This window comes from Epinephelus fuscoguttatus, linkage group LG3, assembly GCF_011397635.1.
Source record: "Epinephelus fuscoguttatus linkage group LG3, E.fuscoguttatus.final_Chr_v1".
Lineage (NCBI taxonomy): Eukaryota > Metazoa > Chordata > Actinopteri > Perciformes > Serranidae > Epinephelus > Epinephelus fuscoguttatus.
This window is the reverse complement of record NC_064754.1, coordinates 20,207,087-20,226,368: the sequence shown is the minus strand read 5'-3', so window position 1 is coordinate 20,226,368 and position 19,282 is coordinate 20,207,087. Positions and strand designations below refer to the sequence as shown.

Sequence of the window (19,282 nt, the reverse complement as noted above, 5' to 3'; positions counted from 1 at the left end):
AGACCAAATATGTCATAGTGAGTTTCTTCAAACTTTACAGGCCATAGTTTCATATTTTACTGGCTAGAAACTGCATATCTGTTATGTACAGTACATACAGTAATCAAATGCTGCACAACCCATCATCACTGTACCTCTGGGATGTGCAGAAGTTTCAATCATCTACCTGCTGGCTTTACTCCACCACGCATTTATACTCTGGGGGATCCTGTCCTATCTCCTACCTTCATACTGTTACACACTTCCGATTGATCTGTCCGTATTGAATTAAACATTATATACAACAGCTAAGCTCCGCTGCAAACAATGTGCCTCACTAAATCCTAACAGGAACACTAACGCACAGCGGTTGAGATACAATCAATACCACTGATTAGAAAGTATAAGGTCATAGTGCTACATTTTAGTTTTACTGCACGTTCCCCCTCAGCGCCCAGACAACAAACACTGGTTTTGCTCTCTGCTGCTTTTCCTCCCCCGAGACCAGAGTAAGCGGCTTGTTTGCCTCATATTCATTCAAACTCTGATGCCTCCTTGTCCCTTTAAGCTCTTGGAAATAGAAAAAGCTCCAGTCTTGTTAAATTTAGGCCTTGAGAGCCTGCTAACAAAACTCCAAGCTACAGTTTTTTATCAAACGAATGAAAATAGGCTTTGAAGACCTCAAATGTCCTTTTGCTACTGCATATGCTCAGGGAAATAATGAATAGCTAGGCCAACAATGTTTCATTTCCCTGCCACTTAAAAGCCATAACAAATATAGTCTTGTATAGCAGAGACATCCAGCTGTAACAGGCATGATTAATAAGGCATGATCTTCTGAAGGATTCTGTTTAAATGTTAATTATAATCACTGGTCAGCCTCCTTTCACAGTTGTCATCATCTCTGGCCATTAATTCAAAATTATGCCTCATTAATATTAAAGAGCGGAGATGATTGACTGAAAGGCCCGCATGAGGAAGACGTGGCTGTAGCATGAATACGAGCTTTCTCCGCTCCAACAAAGGACAGCTGCTTGTGTGTCGTTCTGTTTTGACACTTGGATCGAATGGTGAGGTTTTTTTTGGGGAGTGAGACAGATTCAGTGGGCTACATTGTGTTATCATGTCATAATGTCACACATTTGTATGCATTACACACAAACACACAAAGAGAAAGGCAGCGCGAGGAGATGTGTGGAGAGTATGGCTACACGAGAAGGAGATGTGGAATGGACGAGGATGAAAGGGTGAGAGAAAAGGGATGATGAAAGAGAAAATGCACTGTTTTAAAAGCCTCTCAGGGGAAAAAAATACACGACTGGTTTCCCAAGAAACCACTAATCCAGTTCTGAGCCCCGATCAATCAGGGGAGAGTAAATATTTTATTGTGGCTGCAGCAGTCCTCGCAAAATCTAGATTCCCGTTACAAATCACACATGACTGAGTCACCCAGAGACACAACAGCAAGGTGATGATGTAGAGCATTTCATCACGCATGATAGAAATGGATTCATTATGGAGGAAAAGGCCACCTGATATTCAGCTGTCAGACTCTGAAACAGAGAATGAATCTGTCCTCGAATGCTTACTTGCAATGATGACAGTGACGGTACTTGTCGATGCAATCGTCATCTGAAAAACAGAGGTGCAGCTGGAACAAAATGGGGTAAAAATAACAGATATATTGCATATGGAAATGCGCAGAGTAGGGTTGCACATTTAGGATATCTCAGCTGACACTGGGTGAGAGGCAGGGTACACCCTGGACATGCCACCAGCCTATCACAGGACTAACACATAGAGACAGACAACCATTCACACTCACATTCACACCTACGGGAAATTTTAGAGTCACCAATTAACCTGCATGTTTGGACTGTGGGAGGAAGCTGGAGTACCTGGAGAAAACCCACGCTGTCACAGGGACAACATGCAAACTCTGCACAGAAGGGCTCCCTCCTGGGATCGAACCAGGAACCATCTTGCTGTGAGGCGACAATGCTAACCCCTGCACCACTTAAGCAAGTTAATAAATGACTGTTATAATAAAGTTAAATAAAGTACTATCGTAATAGGGTTAAATTGAGTACAAGTATAATGAAAATAAGTACTGTGATAATAAAGTTAAAGTGTTGTTATCACTAGCAGCACTGCTATAAGAAAGCTACATTAAATATTGTTCTAATAAGGTTAAATTAAGTACTGTTACAATACAGTGACATAAAATACTGTTATAATAAAGTCAAATACAGTATTGTCATATAAAAGTTAAATTAAGTATTGTTCTAATAAGGTTAAATTAAGTACTATTATAATGAAGTGTCATAAAATATTGTTATAATAAAGTTAAATAAAGCACAGTCATATTCAAGTAAAATTAAGTATTGTTATACTGATATAATAAAGTTAAGTTGAATATTGTTATAATAGGGTTAAATTATGAAGAATTACATTAAAGTTTAATAAAACACTGTTATAATAAGGTTAAATAAAGTACTGGTAAAATAAAATGCTTTTATGCTGAAGCACCTGGCTCGCCTCGGGTTGGACATGTTGATGTTTTTGCGGTAAACTTGAAGCGTCTGGTCAACAGTCCGCTGTTACAGTAGCAGTAGAAAATGAAACCGTTATAGGGGCGCTGTTAAACACGAGGATTTATTCACTGTGAGAGGAAAACAAACTAACTGCTCTCCAGGCATATATTAATAATGTTTGCAAATCCCACCGGTGCTCCATGGTCGCAAAATGCCTGCTTATACTGTATACGACTGGCGAGAGAGAGAGAGAGTGGTCAGGATAGGCGGTGGGGTGCGTGTGACATATGATGACATATCGTCTTTTCTCTTTTTGTGTCTGTGAGAGGGAGAGATGATGAGCTGAAACGGAAAAGTGAGTCTTAAGGTGGTGGCTTACCAAAAAAAAAAAGACCTAACAATTTTTATTCAATGTTTGTGATACGTCATTTTATAAAACCCATGTGGAACGAGACGTGATACATTGAATATAATCGATATGTTACCCACCCCTGACTGGATGCAGGTAATGTTTGGCGTTTTGTTTGAAAAATGTCTTAAATCATTCATCAATTTATATAACTAATTTTCTCACCATCAACTGAAAGATGCATCAGCTAAATGTATCAGCTCGAGTGTAGACTTCTGCAAATCATACAAGCATTTCAATCTATACACACCAGTGGCACTCTGGTCTATGACAGCCTGACAGCTCGAAAGACAGAGAAAAAAAATTATGACAGCATTGTCTTAATATCAACTTTCCACTGAGGAACCACACACATACTGACACTGAACCCCAGTACATCCTCCAAGCATCTTACAGTCCATCTGCGAACAGTGTAACAAGCACTGGTTACTTCAACCTTTCATGTCAGTCTCAACTAAATGAGAAAGAAGACAGACGTGTCCACTGAAAGACTCGTTACACCATCCTTCCTGTTTCCTGTTTCCTTCATGTTCAAAGCCTTTCATCCAGCCTCAAGGACACACACGTCAGTTTCTTCCATCTAATGACAGACATGTACAGCCCTCCGCTCATAAATCCTGCTCTATCTGAGGGCTAACATTCACTGGATCATTCAATTTGGGTTATCTAATGCCATGCAGAAGCCTTTTATTGTTAAACACCACTTCATATAACTGCCGGAAAACCGAATGCAGTGTCTACATGCGTACCTTTGGTTTGCACAGAGCATAATTCTGTCTGTACAATAAAGTCTTAAAATATCCAACTGCAGACATCAACTGAGCTTTGTGAGTATAACAATGAAGAAAGTACATGTCAAGTACTAATTATATAGAGTTACAGCATATTTCAAGTTAATGAAGTATTTCACTGCTGGGAAGATGGTCTTTTCATAAAACTGGGCTGTCAATGCAGTAGAAAGGTGCAAATATTTGGTGCTGAAATTGGTGGTACATGACCAGAGAGGAACAGAGGAAAAGGGCAGCGGGCATTCGACTGATGGAGCAGCTGATTGATGGAAGGGAGTCAGCTGATAGATAACATGATTCCTTCTATGCAACCAAATGTCATTCAGGGCACCCTATTTTAAATGCTCTGGTCTGCCTACTGTTGCTGCTTCCTCTGCAAGCTGCTCTGCAACCCGCCTCCACCCCAGCTCCACCTTTTTATGTTGTGTCTGACTTATCAATGTCATTTCTGTTTTCACTGATGCTGCTCTGTTCTGTTCCCAGGGGGTCTTTGCTGCTGTTCTCCCTGCCTCAGGCTTTCCATATGGACACATGGAAGGGCAGAGAGGTTTGCTCTCTCTGCCTCAGGCTTTCCTCATTTGCAAGTGGAAGGGCAGAAAGGTGTGCTCTCTCTGCCTTAGGCTTTCCATGTAGGCGCGTGGAAGGGCAGAGAGGTTTGCTCTCTCTGCCTCAGGCTTTCCTCATTTGCGAGTCGTAGGGCAGGGAGGTGTGCTCTCTCTGCTTTAGGCTTTCCTCATTTGCGAGTCGTAGGGCAGGGAGGTGTGCTCTCTCTGCTTTAGGCTTTCCATGTAGGCGTGTGGAAGAGGCTTGCTGGATAGGCCTGAGGAAAAGCAGAGAGGCCCCAGAACAGCGCCACACCACCAATTATTACACGGCTCTATTAAAAGCTGTATTCTGATTGGTCAGTAGCGGCATTCTGCGGTCTGATATTACTGTGTAATGACCGCTGCTAGTAGCAACGGTCATTACACACAGTTGCTATGTAGCCCAGCTCCACTGCGCGTCAGGGTTCTATTCCCCTGTCGGGAGTTATTTTCCCAGTATTCAACTGCTCATTATACATTATCCCTTACATATAATACTGCAAATGGAAATAAAGTATTCTTTGGCTGAAGTGGTCCTGACTGACTAGAATATGTTTCTGAAAACATATTAGGCAAGAAATAGGCAGTACAGCAACAGAGCCTTGGTATACACTTGATCAGCACTGTCGAGTTTTACCATTTGAGCTGAGTTTGATCTGAGTTTGAGAGAGAGTTGGATCTCTTTCTCAATCCGCTTCTATATTCTTTGTGTCAGTGGAAGCCACGGGCAAACAAAAAAGAGGAAATACGATCTGTTGTTCAAGCAGCAGCCCTAGAGCCAGCAAAAATCTGCTGGTGCAAATGAGATCTCGGTGCTGGTGAGATAGAAGTGAGTTTACCACAGTTCATTTACACATACTACCCTCATTGTTATGACACAAGCTGGTTGAAAATGGATGAAGTATTCCTTTAATAAACATCTTCAACATAAAAAATTATGTACAACCATTCTGTGCATGCATTTTGTATTTGGCGTCAGCGCTGCAGTGTTTTTCTGTAATCCAAACAATTTACTGGTTTACACAGCATCTGTTCCTGCAGGGTTCGAACAAATACTCCACTGTCTTGTGCTCTGACATATTTTAAAACACACTGAACTTCAACATCCGTATTAAAACAAAGACCCTTGATTACATTTATCTTTATGTGAGGTGTCAAACTAAGTGCAAACCCTCCACATTCTTAGCTGTGCTGCAGATCACATTCTCACACTGATTCCTTTTCATTAGAGAGCCTTCAGAAGTCTTGCCTTGCTAATACTGCACGCTCCTCTCCTTCAGACACTGCCGTTAATGAGGCGAGTTCTCTCTCCCTGCCCTGACAGCTTCACTTTGCATTCCAGATTGTTGCTCGAGCTTGTGTTTTGAGACACGGTGACAGCAAATAGCCAGACTCCTCATGTTCTGTGGAGCTTCATAGAGCCTTCGGCTTTCTTCTGCTGCACAGGGCGCACTTGCTTTATCATAGCTGGTTGTAGGAATAAATCACGCCTCAGGGTTGAGGCCTACTGCAGCAACTCTGTGTGTGTGTGTGTGTGTGTGTGTGTGATGAATATGATATGAAAACCTGACAGGAGTTTTCTGTGTATTGCTCTCCTCCCTCTTCAATACAGAGATCATGAACACCTGCACAATCCCATACAAACAACTGCAACACTGCAACATTTAGTCCCTCCCTTGTTTTTTTTTTACCACATGAGGTGGCACAATACAAATCATAATACAACACAATTTGAGACAACAATGCCAAAAAGTACATCTACAAAAATTACCATAATAATAACCTTTCAAACACAAAGGAACGCTATTAGCTTCACAAAGGAAGTATTTGTTGTTGGGCTGCAACTAGCAATTATTTATATTGTCTATTACTTTGGCAATTATATTCTGACTTAATTAGTCTGGTCTGGTCCAGCTGCTTTCTTTTCTTTTGTTGCTCTGCACATTTCTAAATGATCTCAATGACTTTGTAATTTTAATCTTCTTTCTTTTCTTTTTCTCGGGCGACGTAACATCTGCCCAGGGACTACAGATGAAAAATAGCCGCTTGTCAAACAGTGGCATATTTACAGCCATGTTCTTTAATGTGCATTGGTCCTGTTAAAGGAGCAGTGTGGATGATTTTGGGGGATTTAGTGGCATCTAGTGGTGAGGATTGTAGATTGCAACCAGCTGAAACTTGCCCCGTTAGAAACCCTTTAGTGTTCATTGTTTAGGAGGTTTTCACTGGGAGCCTTTCCCCTAAAAGTTAAGATTAGGATTCTTGTAAAGATAAAAGTTATTCACAAAGCATCCTAGACCTTACAAGAGCTCCTAAGGTGAAAAACTGTTAGGAGTAGGGAGGAGGACTTTTAAGAGGCTTCAGAATTTCTTACGCAGAGGAGAAAACAGTGGAAACACAAAGAGGTCAGAGAGTTATTCTCCAAATGCTGGATGAGAGTGAGTAAATGAAATGCCACAGATCAGATCCTGTGGGGTTGATATGTGTGGTTATTGTCATTAGGGATACTAAGATATTTGGAAAACTGGAAACATGCAACAGTGATGACTTGGGTCTGCAGTTCATTTCATTTCCACTGGGTGTCCACACCTTGCAGGCTCACAAAGAGGTGTGTCTGTGACAACCAATCACATCTGTTTCAGATGTTTCACAGACACACAAGTTTCTGTCCCTTCCTTGCTCACAGTTGCTCTGAGAACTTTCCTAAATAACTCCTAAGCTAGGACTCCTAACTACACATTTTCAGGCTAAGTCAGGAGCTCACTGAGAGTGTTCTCAGAATGTTTGTTAATACGGCCCCTGGTGCTCAGGGGGCTTTTACTGGGAGCAGAATTATCCACAGAGGTCTCCTCCTCTCCAAAACAAATGGACCTGCTCATTTAAACTGGTAAAAATAATGAGTAAATTAGTTTCATGTTAATTTTTTGTTTGTTTGTTTTTAAATCAGTGTTTTTGTGATGCTACTCATTGTGGAGTGGCCGCTAATTACAGTGGCTGATGCAGAAACATGAAAACATAAATGGCCCTGTGCAGAGCCAGTGTTTGGTTTGTCCGTTTTGGGTTACTGTAGAAACATGGCAGGGCAACATGATTCTCATTTTCAGGTGATTATACACTAAAGAAAAGATGCTTACTATATCACAATCCACTCCTCTTTAAAGATGCTTTCAATGTGCTTGATTTCTCTGACTGAGTCCAAAACTACAAAGATATTGAGTTTATTATCAAACAGAAAGAATAGCTGCAATCCATCACAAGTGAGAAGCTGGAACACAGGGACATTTGAAAAACGACTTAAACAATTAATAATTAAAATGGTTGCAGCATATATATTTTTGTCGATTGACTAATTGTTAAATCTACAAATCGTTTCAGCTCTGACTCACTCCAGAGCTGCAGTATTGGATTGCAAACTCTGCACAGGTCTAAATGATGCCTGTCATACAAACTTTTCCCACGAGAAGAGAAACAATTAAGTATTAAAAGCAGAGCGGCTGATAATCCTGCAGCCACTGGAGCATACAGTATTATGTCTTCCTGCAGGAGGACTCAGTGAGGCCAGCCATCACTTCCATGTACGCAACGGATCACAAACTGAGGATCAAGATCAAAGTTAATTAGAAAAAGCTCTTTAAAATTATCTGCTGGAACAATAATGAGACAATTGGCACATCAGCAACTGTAATAATTTCATAGCAACTAAATAAACCTCATCGTTTGTCATCGAGCAATCGTTAATGTCTGGAAAGATTACAACAGTCTTCCGCATATTTCTGTGACAGACACAAAATGAGGCAGTTTTTCCACTTTGAGCGAGTCTGTAGCACGCTGAAATGATGGAGATAACGGTCCCACCATTTTTCATTTCTCCTCCGGCTCCAGTTTCTGCTGATTACAGCTGTTCTCATTTATTCCAGCTGCTATCAAACCACTTAACAGCCGTGCTCGAGGGGCTCTGTTATTCATTCAGTTATGACTGCTTCAGCGTAGCATGTTTATCATTATGTGTTTTCAGTGACTGCTACAGTACGAGCATGCAGTGTGTTTTTGTGTGTTTTTGTTGTTTGTGAATGAATTTTGCTGCAAACTAACTGCACGCAGAGATTATAATAAGACCAAGCTGAATCGAACCGCTGCACCTGAGGCATTTTGTATGCTTTTCATTATTATTTACAGTGTTTGTGAGTGCAGAATAAATTATTAGGTCGTGTCATACTTTTATGCATGGCACTGCCAAGCAGCAGTTCGTGGGAGTTTCCTCTGGTTGCATAGCAACTCGCAGTAAGGTGAGTCACACTTTAGCATTTGACACCACTGATGTACAACACGATGCATATTTCCTTGAAGGAGTTCCACAGACTCTCCGAAGTCACTGGAGAACATTAGAGGGTTTTAAAAGGATCAGCTGTGTGTATGAGGCTGTTGGGCGGCCATGTTTGAGCCAATAAGCTGCTCTGTGTCTGCTGACTTCTGCTTAGTCATCAACTCTGCCGAACATTCACCGACTGTGATGCTCTTTTTCCACCTCAGACCTACTCTGTATTTTAGAGGCTGAATGAGCTTTCTGTTTTACTGCCAGCTTCTCCTCAGAGAGAAAGAGACAGAAAAGTGTGTGTGTGTGTGTGTGTGTGTGTGTGTGTGTGTGTGTGTGTGTGTGTGTGTGTGTGTGCGTGTGTGAGAGAAAGAGAGCAATGGAGACAGAGACTGGGCTGCTGGCATAACTACGAGGCAGTCACACAGCCCAGGCAGGGATTTTAAGAGTATGACCTTCCCGGTCTGTTGCTGCCAGGTTTGGGATGCATGACCACAGCTACTGTAACCTTTACAACAGTAAGGCAGGGCTAAAAAAGAAGAAAAGCACGATTGTCTTCAGCTCATTCAACCCGATGAAGCGCTGTTTTGTATCTTATTATCACAAGATCAGCCATGTCAACTTCTGTTAAGAGTTTAACTGCCTCTGTCATGAGACTGTGGGGCAGGAAAAACATGATAATGTTGTTATGTTGACACAAAGACACAGTTTTGTGAGTTAGCTGTGACCTGCAGGGACCAAGATGATGTGCTGCATGTGTGTATTTATTGCACTGCTAAATTCAGATCATAACAAGAGCTCTGAAACACAATAGGCGACTCTGTGCTTAAATGATTTCGATACTCTTCAAGACATTTATATGAACATCTTTACTCCATAAAAGCCGTTTTCTTTTTCTCTGTTCTGAGATTCTTTTCGTAGGTCCCAAGCCTTTGAGGTACCAGATTCACGTTTTGTTGACTCTGTCAGTTAAACCTTGTGAGCATGCCAAGTCTTTGCCTTTGATTTCAGATGCTGATCTCAACTACCAGAAGTGCAAATCTAATATCTCCGAGGCTGCATTTTATCATCTAAGACGTGTATCTGAAGCTTGATGCTTCTTGTCACAATCAGATACTGAAGAGCTGGTTCATGAATTTATTTCCAGTAGACCGAATTACTGTAATGCACTTTTTGCTGCACTGACAAAGTTAAATAAACTCCAGCTTGTTGAGAACGCTGCAGCCAGAGTATTAGCTTAAACAAAAGGCAAACAACTGATTGGAAAAATATTTCTAATTTATGAAAACCTATAAATGGTTTAGTTCCTTCCTATATGTTTGAGATGCTCACTGAATACACACAGATAGATTATCGAGTGGATGTCTACTCACTAAACCGACAACAAATTCTAAATCAGCTGATGGTGCCTTCGGTCATAACAATACTACTCTCTGGAATTTTCTGCCACAAGGTCTGCTACAAAACTGTTTTCTTTTAAAAGCAGACTAAAGGCGTCTTTTTTGTCACTCTTTAAGTTTACAGTGCATGGTAAAAAGGACTAGTGTGTAGAATTTAGTGGCATCTAGCAGTGAGGTTGCATAACTGAAACTTCTCCTGTGTGCCAAGTGTGTAGGAGAACTACGAGGGCCAACACAAAAACACAATTCATGCTATCTAGAGCTGGTGTTGGTGTTGGGGCTGGTGTGAAACAATATGGTGAACTCTGTGGAGGAGGACCTGTTTGTTATGTAGATATAAAAGGCTCATTTAAGGTGACAAAAACACAGCGATTCTTATTTTCTGTTAGGGTTTCGGCTTTGTCATTCTCTTGTGTTTCCTGTCTCTGTGTGTGTTGCTGGGCATGGCCTCCTGGTTCCCTCCTCCTGAGTTTGCTGAACCTTCACACCTGAACCTCATCAGCAATCAAGTATAAAAGCCGGGCTCAAAAGTCCAGGTTCTGCCAGATTGTTCAGTCTCCCCTGCGGTACAGAGGTCAACGCCAACTTCTAAGTTTTGTGGTGAGGTTCACCACACCAGCTTCAACAATACTCAGCCACGTCCAGCCTTGTTCTCATCTTCTGCCTCCAGATTTGAACTGCTCTGTCCCATTGTATTTTGAAGCACATTGACTTAATGCCTGTCGCATGAAATGTGCTTTTTAAATTAACTTGACTTAACTTGACTCTTTCTTCTTTTTTATGTAATTGGAAATTGAAAAACTAAGGTTGTAGAGTTTGTTTGTTTGTTTTTTTTTTTTAAAGATATTTTTTAGGGCATTTTGCCTTTATTGGACAGGACAGGTAAGCGTGAAAGGGGGGCAGAGAGAGGGGGGTGACATGCAGCAAAGGGCCACGGGCTGGATTCGAACCCGGGCCGCTGCGGCAACAGCCTTGTACATGGGGCACCTGCTCTACCACTAAGCTACCAACGCCCCAAGGTTGTAGAGTTTTGATCAGACAGAACAAGCACTTTATGGTAAGGAACACCACATCTGTGAGGCAACAAGGAGCCCAGACAAGAGACTAAATGAACACTGGACACAGACAGCATGAACTTTCTGTGAGCACCAGACCAGAACCAAGCCCCAGCTGAGAAAGATTCAAAGCCATCGTCCTGACGTCAGCGGACAAAGATGGAAGAGGACATTCACATCAACTGCCAAGGACATTCTTGAACAGACACAGGGGTTACGATCTTCCCCTATATACCATACGACCACTTGTTTTCACATGACTGAAGCTCCATACTCACTTCACATGGCAACAACTAAACCATCTGCTTGACATCTGAGCAACTTCATCCACTGATGAAGGCCGTGACATAGGGCTGATGAGAATTTTTTTATTTAGGTTTTCGGAAATTATGATTGGTATTTTTATCATTATCTGACATTTTGAAGATGAAACTATTAATTGAAAATAATCAGCAGATGTCCGTGACACATAACAATTACTCACAAAGGCCTTTAAATTGATATGTACATTACCTCTGTGCCATTCTGACTCATTTTACAAAGAATCAGAGAACGGCACATTCACACACATGCATACATATGTAAATACGGTGCAGTGACGTCCTGTTGTGTGTTTGCGATGAGATAAGATGCCTTGGAAAGCGCCTTTCTGTCTCTGACCTACTGTTGACATTCAGACCAGATAAAGAAACCGAGGAAGTGATAAAAACCCAGAGGAAGATAGAGGGACGAGGCTGGCTGTCCTGTCAGATAAAGACGCAGCGCAGATACCAAACGACATTAATATGAGCCTTGAATGACACTTGTCAACACTTGTTGATCAATTTAACAAAGAAAACAGGTACGAACAAGAAAACTACTTTTTAAAAAACCTATTTTAAAACCTTAAGTTATCACATTTCGGTTTTTCCAGAGCCTTCTTTTCCCATCAGGTTGTTATTGTGCCTCCTGACTCCCTTTTCTACACACTTGCCATTAATAATAAATAAGAAACTGAATGAGATTTTGACGTTGGTACAATATTATGGAAATTCAATGTCATGCATCTTTAAAAACTTAATTAGTGAGAGTGGAAAACCTTTTGTAAAGTATAATAGAGGATTCATTATTTTCATTTATTACCTTCCATTTTAACATAGGCTAGTGAACACAATATATTTTACGCATTGCTTCTAGCCTGTCAAACTAAAAATAGCATCAATGTTTGGAGTGCACAATAAATTACTGCGGGATTAATTTCAATAAAAGCTCGGAAAATCAGGAAAAAATAAAGCCCGGTCCTACTCACTCTTTGTGCCATGCTGTGGGAGAGCTCCAAGTCATGTTCATCAGATTCAGAGCCAGCAACAACTTGCATCACCACACTGTGATTTATATCCAAGAGCTCCTTCTATTTACAGCAGCCATACTTTTAACTAGTTCACCAAGCAGCGTGGCAGCTTTATGGAGAGACTGGCCTGAGAGAGAGGTAGGCGGGGGACATCTCTGCCGCCGACCCAGCTGCTCCTGTCCAACTCTCCATTCAGCATGAGCAGCTACCCAGCCCTGGAGGGCACGGGGGTATGGAGACAGATGCTGGCCACATCTGGCGGGTGGACGCGACTGAGAATTACAGCATCAACAGTGAGGTAGAGGTGAAGGAGAGGAGGGGAGTGTGTGTGACGGTTTTTATGTATGACGATGTGTTTTATAAAAGGACGAGCGAGGAGTAGTGAAGAGCCATCTGTATTGAGGTCAAGGGTGGAGGTATTAGTATGCAAGGGTGTTCACATTTACTTATTTCCTGCTACTACGTTTCATTCCACCACAGACGATGTGGACTTTTACAACCCAGACTCACTCCCGACTTATAATACAGACACTTGGTGAGTGGCTCTTGGCATCAGATTGCAGTGTGATAAGGCGCACTTTTTTAGTGGTATGAGACACAATGGGCAGTGGCATTTTTTGATGTGCTGAACAACTGCCACAGTACGAGGGGCATGGATCAAAGAAAGTCTGGACTTTTGTGTTCATTTCCTGTATGATGTTACATTATGTTAGTAACAAAAGTCTTTATTCTACGCCAAACCATGATGTTTTTTCTGAACCACATGCATTTGTTGTCTAAGCCTAAGGAAATAAAGCTAAAAAATGTTTTTTACCTACGTTCTAAGTTTATTTTGAAAAGAGAATGTATGCATTTAACAACCAGGAAATTTAATTTGACATGGCAAAAATGCATGTCCATCCATCTATCTCATTTTTTACCACTTATCCAAAGGCGGGTCGCGGGGGGCAGCAGGCCGAGCAAAGCATTCCAGACATCCCTCTCCCCAGCAATGCTTTGCAGCTCCTCCTGGTGGACCCCAAGGCATTCCCCCAGGCCTCCTACCAGTGGGACGTGCCCGGAACACCTCCAACGAGAGGCACCCAGGAGGCGTACTGATCAGATGCCCAACCACCTCAACTGATCCCTTTTCGACGCAAAGAAGCAGTGTGTCTGCTCCGAGCTCCCTCTGGATGTCCGAGCTCCTTTCCCTGTCTTTAAGGCTGAGCCTAGCCACCCTTCCGAGGAAACTAATTTCGGCCGCTTGTATCTGCAGTCTCGTTCTTTTGGTCATTACCCATAAACACACTGCATGTAACGAGCGTACATTTAACTGCTATCCCTGAGCGTCCAAAACTGACACCAAAAGGGTAGCTAGAGTGTCATATTTTGACGTGTACGGTCACTGACCAAGTGTCTGTATTTGATGAGTAGGAAGTGAAAATGTGTTGACTTAACCCTTGTGAGAGAGATGGAAGAACCAACCGACCAACAAACTGACATCACCGTCATCAAAACAGCAGCAAGTGACAGTGTGTCTTCTATTTTTGGACTAGATTGTTTTAGTGTGAGTCACCAAGTGCTGGAGACAGAGAGATGTCTGCCTTCTCTCAAGTATGATGGGACTAGATGGCACTCAGCTTATGGTGCTTAAAGTGCCAAAAAAAATTAATTTGAAAAAGTCAACAGCAATGTCTCTTTCCAGAAATCATGATCCAGTGTCTCAAGATGATCCACAGATCTTGTTAAGAGCAGTTTCAGGAAGGACCGAACTATACACCCAACTGTATCACGGCACAGAAGGAGTGTGCATCTATTCATGGACAAGAGGCTTGTGCTTTTGGCACCAGCGATATGGTTGACAGGTGTAGTTCCTACATTTAACTGCACACAACAAGGTCAGTGGATTGTCTTGAGTAACCAGGTCATGATTTATGGAAAGACACATTGCTGTTGAGGTTTTCCGAGTGCCATCTAGTTCCATAATATTCAAGAAAAGGCAGACATCTCTATGGTCGAGATCTCCAACACCCTGCAACTCACACAAAAACAATTAAGTTTGATAAATATCACTTTAATATGAGAGGAAATATGCATTTTAGATTTGGGTGATAACTGCCCCTTTAAACAATTATATGTCAATTATTGATTTCAGCTCATTTCTTGATTGACGGCACGCCATCAGGGCCGGCTGCAGCTCTAAGCCTACACTGAGTCTGAAGAATGGAAACATCACTTACTGTTGTTTGTGACTGAGCTCCTGCTCCTTGTTCACCAGGTCCTGTTTGAGGTTGGCTAGCATCTCCACAGAGACGTCCACCTGCCGAGAGAGCTCAGAGGCCTTGTCCTCCAGGTCCTGTTTCTCCTGGCTCAGCCGATCGCTCTCCTGCTTGGCCCGCTCCAGCTCAGAGCTCTTCCTCTCCAGCTCCGCCTGAAGACGACCTACGCGGGCCGCTATTTTCTGCTCCACCTACAAGACAAGAGGCACTTGAGCTGCCTAATGTCCCGCCATAATCACCACATTGTGTGAAACAGAACTGGTGATGCAAATATGGTCATTAGCTAAGCAATTAACACGTTCATTAACAAAGATTTCCGTCAGCAAAAAAGTGTTCAAATATCCATGTTCAGCCTACACATCTTGCAGCGTTATTAGTTTAAAGAAAATTATTTTTCCTAAATTAGATGCAGAATTAGATAGAAGAGTTCTCACAGCCCTGATGAAATTATCATAATGAAAACTTAATTGAACTTCTTGAGTTCTCTATTGTCTACTGCCGACAGTCACATAAGGACAGACACAATTATGACATCATACTGACTGGAAAAAAATTTGCAAATGAATTCAGCCAAATCGGAAATTGTCATGCTGTCCTTGACCTGTACTAAAAGTGCTCGAATAAAATAGCTTTTTTAAAGTCCAAAAATGTGACTCAGTGACTTCTGTGTATGAGAATCTTCTTTGACAAATGTTTGAGTGTGAAAAAGCATGATGAATCAGTGACACATGCCACTTCTCACCAAGAGAAACTGTAAAGATTAAGGTTTCCTTTCAGCTAAAAACATGGACACTGTTAATTAAATCTTAACTTTTTGATTCCTTGATTAATGTTATTTATTATAATTTGGTCCGTAACGATCTTCCTGATTACAATTAAGCAGCCTGTTACAGGCAACATGCTATTCCCATAAGATCGTTAATTTTCTTTCTGCTGCTGAGCTCAAGGTTCCCAAAGCAAAGTACATACAAGTACAAGGGGCAAGAGACAGAATGTTATGATCTTGTGATATCTAAGCACCCCAGCAATTTCAGAGATTGAGTTTCTCAGTGACAGAGTGTTGCTAATTTTAATATGTGAAATATGAAATGTGAAAATCTGAGGCATTGCAGGTGATTTCCATAGTTCATCATGAGCTTTACATCTACGTTACATTACGCTGCAATACAGCCTCCAGCCATTGGTGGCAGGACTGAGCACTATGCTGCTCAACAGCACAGCAAGAAAGAAATGATGTAACATTTTGTATTTTCAATCCCCAGGGGTCTCATTTATAAAACATTGAGTAGGATCCATACTAAAAATGTACGTACATACAAAAGCCAAAAATGATGTGCGCCAAAAAATATTCGACAATTTCCAAAGTCAGACTTCCACCTCACCATCTGCATCACCAATCTCCAGTTTCCAAAATGTTCGTAAGCATGGGTCAAAGTTTCTTCCATCAAGTCTGTTTTTATAGATCACAACTTTTGCATGGGAAGTGGCATACGCCTTTTTTTAGGCCTTGATTTGTGTGTACGCAATGCTTATAAGTGAGAGCCCTGTGCTTTACTGGAGTAAAGAATGCACTTGAACTGTTTCTCCTACGTCAAGGAATTTGTATTTTCTACATTCTTCTCTTCAAGGTCCAGTGTGTAGGATTTAGGGGCATCTATTGGCAATAATGGAATAAAATACTCTAAACTATGTTTTCTTTCATTTATAATCACCTTGAACTAAGAAGTGTTGTGTTTTTGTTACCTCACAATGAGTTGTTTGTATCTATGGGTCCTCATTCACAGACTTCGCCATTTTGTTTCTACAGTAGCCTAACGTATGAATCAAACACTGAGTCTAGAAACACGTTTTAGTGTTGGCCACCGGAGAAGTGTCAGCTCACTAACTTCACCACTACGTGCCACTAAATCCTACACACTAGACCCTTAAAGCAACCATGTGTGTATTTTGATGTGATTACAGCATTTTTCAAATCAATCTGAAGATTTTGTTTGTTTGTAGACCACCCTTGAGTGTTTATTCTATTCATTCTTAACGTCCCCTGGCTGCATCCTTGGGTCATGAATTGGCATGTACTGTTTGATACAACCACTAGGGGGGACTAAAGGGAGAAACATTCTAATTCCACACAACAAGGTGAAGCTTTCTCCAGTAAAATTATTTTCGACGTAACAATCTGACCACTAACTACACAGTTTGCGTCCAGCTCTTGGCTGCACATGATAGCTATATGTTTAAGTTTGCTTATGTTTGTTTAGCCTGTTAGCTTTATTTAGCATCTGTGTCTGTATCATGCAATTTTGTTCCCATCGCAAGTATTTTGAGAGCTGCTGAGAACCAGAGTGATTTGAATGCGTCATCACACTTGGCTATTAAAGTTATTCTGAAAATGATAAGGACCTCTTCAGACAGCTTCTCCAGCCTTTCATCCAGCTCCAGCCGTTCAAACGCCCGAGCCTTCAGCCTGGCCAGGCCCTCCTCATAGGCCGCTTCCACTGCGCTAGCTGCTACATTAGCTGCCACTGCTACAGCTGTGCTGGGGTTCCCATGGGGACCAGGGTCTGCGGATGTCATGGCTTTCTTCATGAATATCTCCCCCAGAGGAAACTCCACATTGGGAATATACCGAGCTGCTGTGTTGGAGTTAGCTGGGGTCAAACTAAGGTCGTCTGCACAGGGAAGCTCACGACAAGGGAAGCGCCGCTCCTTTAAAGCTGAAGGCCGCAGCGGCTCAAAAGGGTCGTTGTTGTTGGCAGGCGCGAGGAGAGCTCCCTCAGCTACTAGCGGCAGCAGAGCAGCAGCGTCACACACACTGTTGGATTTGGACAGTACGTAGAGGGTCTCGTACGTGTGGTTGTACTCCAGATGGGCACGTAAGGACGACAGGCTTCGGAAGCGCTTGTGCTCCCCGCAGCGAGGACAGCGGTATGGCAGGTCCAGAGAGGCCATTCCGTGCAGTAACTGCCGGAGGAGAGAAGGCGCTCACGCGGCACAACAGTCGTGCCAGTATGAGGGCACAGAGGTCAAGCACCCGACAGATTCTCTCATGGTGAAAACAGGGCAACAGAGCAACAACGGCGAGTCAGTCAGATGAAGAAAGATCCCATGTGCTATGCAGGAGCCCAGCTCAGTCACATGACCACACATAGTGGCAACATTCAACTGGTCTTTTCACTTCATCTGTCATGGTTCCCCTGCCTGAGGTCCTAGAAACAGAGCAAGAAAATACAAACAAGTTTAAGTGCTTTATACTGAGAATTTTGGACCAACATCAGATCAGAGAAAAGAATCAACAGGAACACATGGAACACAATCAGTTTAAATAAATATCTGTCAGAAAGTTGATGACAAAGGCTGATCCTAGCCAACAATCTCCCTTGGAATAAATAAAGTTTTATCTTATCTAAGTGCAACGTCAAAACAACATACTGGGGAAAACTTGTGTGCTCCAGAGCCTTTTGTGACAAATGTATCCTGTATTTTCCTGCAACAATCGCAGGTTAATGCTGTTACTTTAACTCCTATGGACTCCCAAAGCTGTTAATTAAAACATTTTGCTTTTCTTCTTTCATTTGAGCAGAAAAAGTAAAAGGTTGACATACAGTGAAGCATTAGCTAGCTGTAAACAGAGTTGTTCTAATACTGATACCAGTACGGGAAATGCCTCTGACACTGTTGACAGTGCTGGAACAGGTATCAGCAAGTACGCAAGTCTGTGCAGCAGTCAGATACTATGTAATTTATGTAACTTAAAGTAGTTTCACAGTCACATAAAATGTCCGTTTTTCACCCATCTATCCATCCATTTTCATCTGCTTATCCAGGGCTGGATCATGGGGCTAGCAGGCCAAGCAAAGCACCCCAGACATCCCTCTCCCCAGCAACACTTTCCAGCTCCTCCTGCGGGACTCAAGGCAGTCCCAGGCCAGATGAGATATACAGTCCCTCCAGCGTGTTCTGGCTCTGCTCCGGGGCCTCCTACCAGTGGGATGTGTCCGAAACACCTCTAGCAGGAGGCTCCCAGTAGCCATTCTGATCAGATGCCTGATCCACCCCAACTGACCCATATCGACGCAAAGAAGCAGTGGCTCTACTCTACATCGGTTCGGATGTCTGAGCTCCTTACCCTATCTCTAATACTGACCCCAGCCACCACATTCAGGAAGACCTTGATGAAACTGCGAAATCGGACCTTGAGGACCTCGTCTGGTATGTGGACAACGCCACCCCCACAGAGGGTTTGACTTGAACCATGCCATACAACAACGATAGCAATGGTATCGGAACAGTAATCGGCTTCGGACATTATGCAAGTTCAGGTATAGGGATCAGTATCAAAACAGAAAAAATAGTACCAGAACATCTCAGGAATTAATGGGAACAGAATGAGAGTGATGAGCTCCTCTCTGTATGAGTCCATCTCTCCATATTTACCACTCCAGCAGCCTGCTGTGTCTGAACTCTCCAAGTAGAAACATTGATCGATAAGATTAGTGGTCGAGAAACATGAAACCTGTATTTCACTGAAGGGTTAAAAAGCAAACTCCTGCACTTGTACCCTGAAATACTTAAAGGAAGACTGAGGGAAGAGTGGGGAAGAGTAAATGGCTCCATTAGTGAGAGTGCTTGTTAG

General features: G+C 42.3%; 1 protein-coding gene across 2 annotated transcripts in view; it reads right to left on the bottom strand.

Moving 5' to 3' along the window:
- The window catches only part of fbxo41 (F-box protein 41), a 78,934-nt gene that overhangs the window by 40,964 nt on the left and 18,688 nt on the right, over positions 1 to 19,282 (bottom strand). For both annotated transcript variants that reach the window (XM_049569198.1, XM_049569191.1), the window contains 2 exons: positions 17,050 to 17,855; positions 14,611 to 14,840 (listed from right to left, as the gene is read on the bottom strand). In XM_049569198.1, coding sequence (XP_049425155.1) covers positions 14,611 to 14,840; positions 17,050 to 17,598 — 779 coding nt within the window. In that variant the 5' untranslated portion in view covers positions 17,599 to 17,855. The remainder of the gene's footprint in view (positions 1 to 14,610; positions 14,841 to 17,049; positions 17,856 to 19,282) is intronic.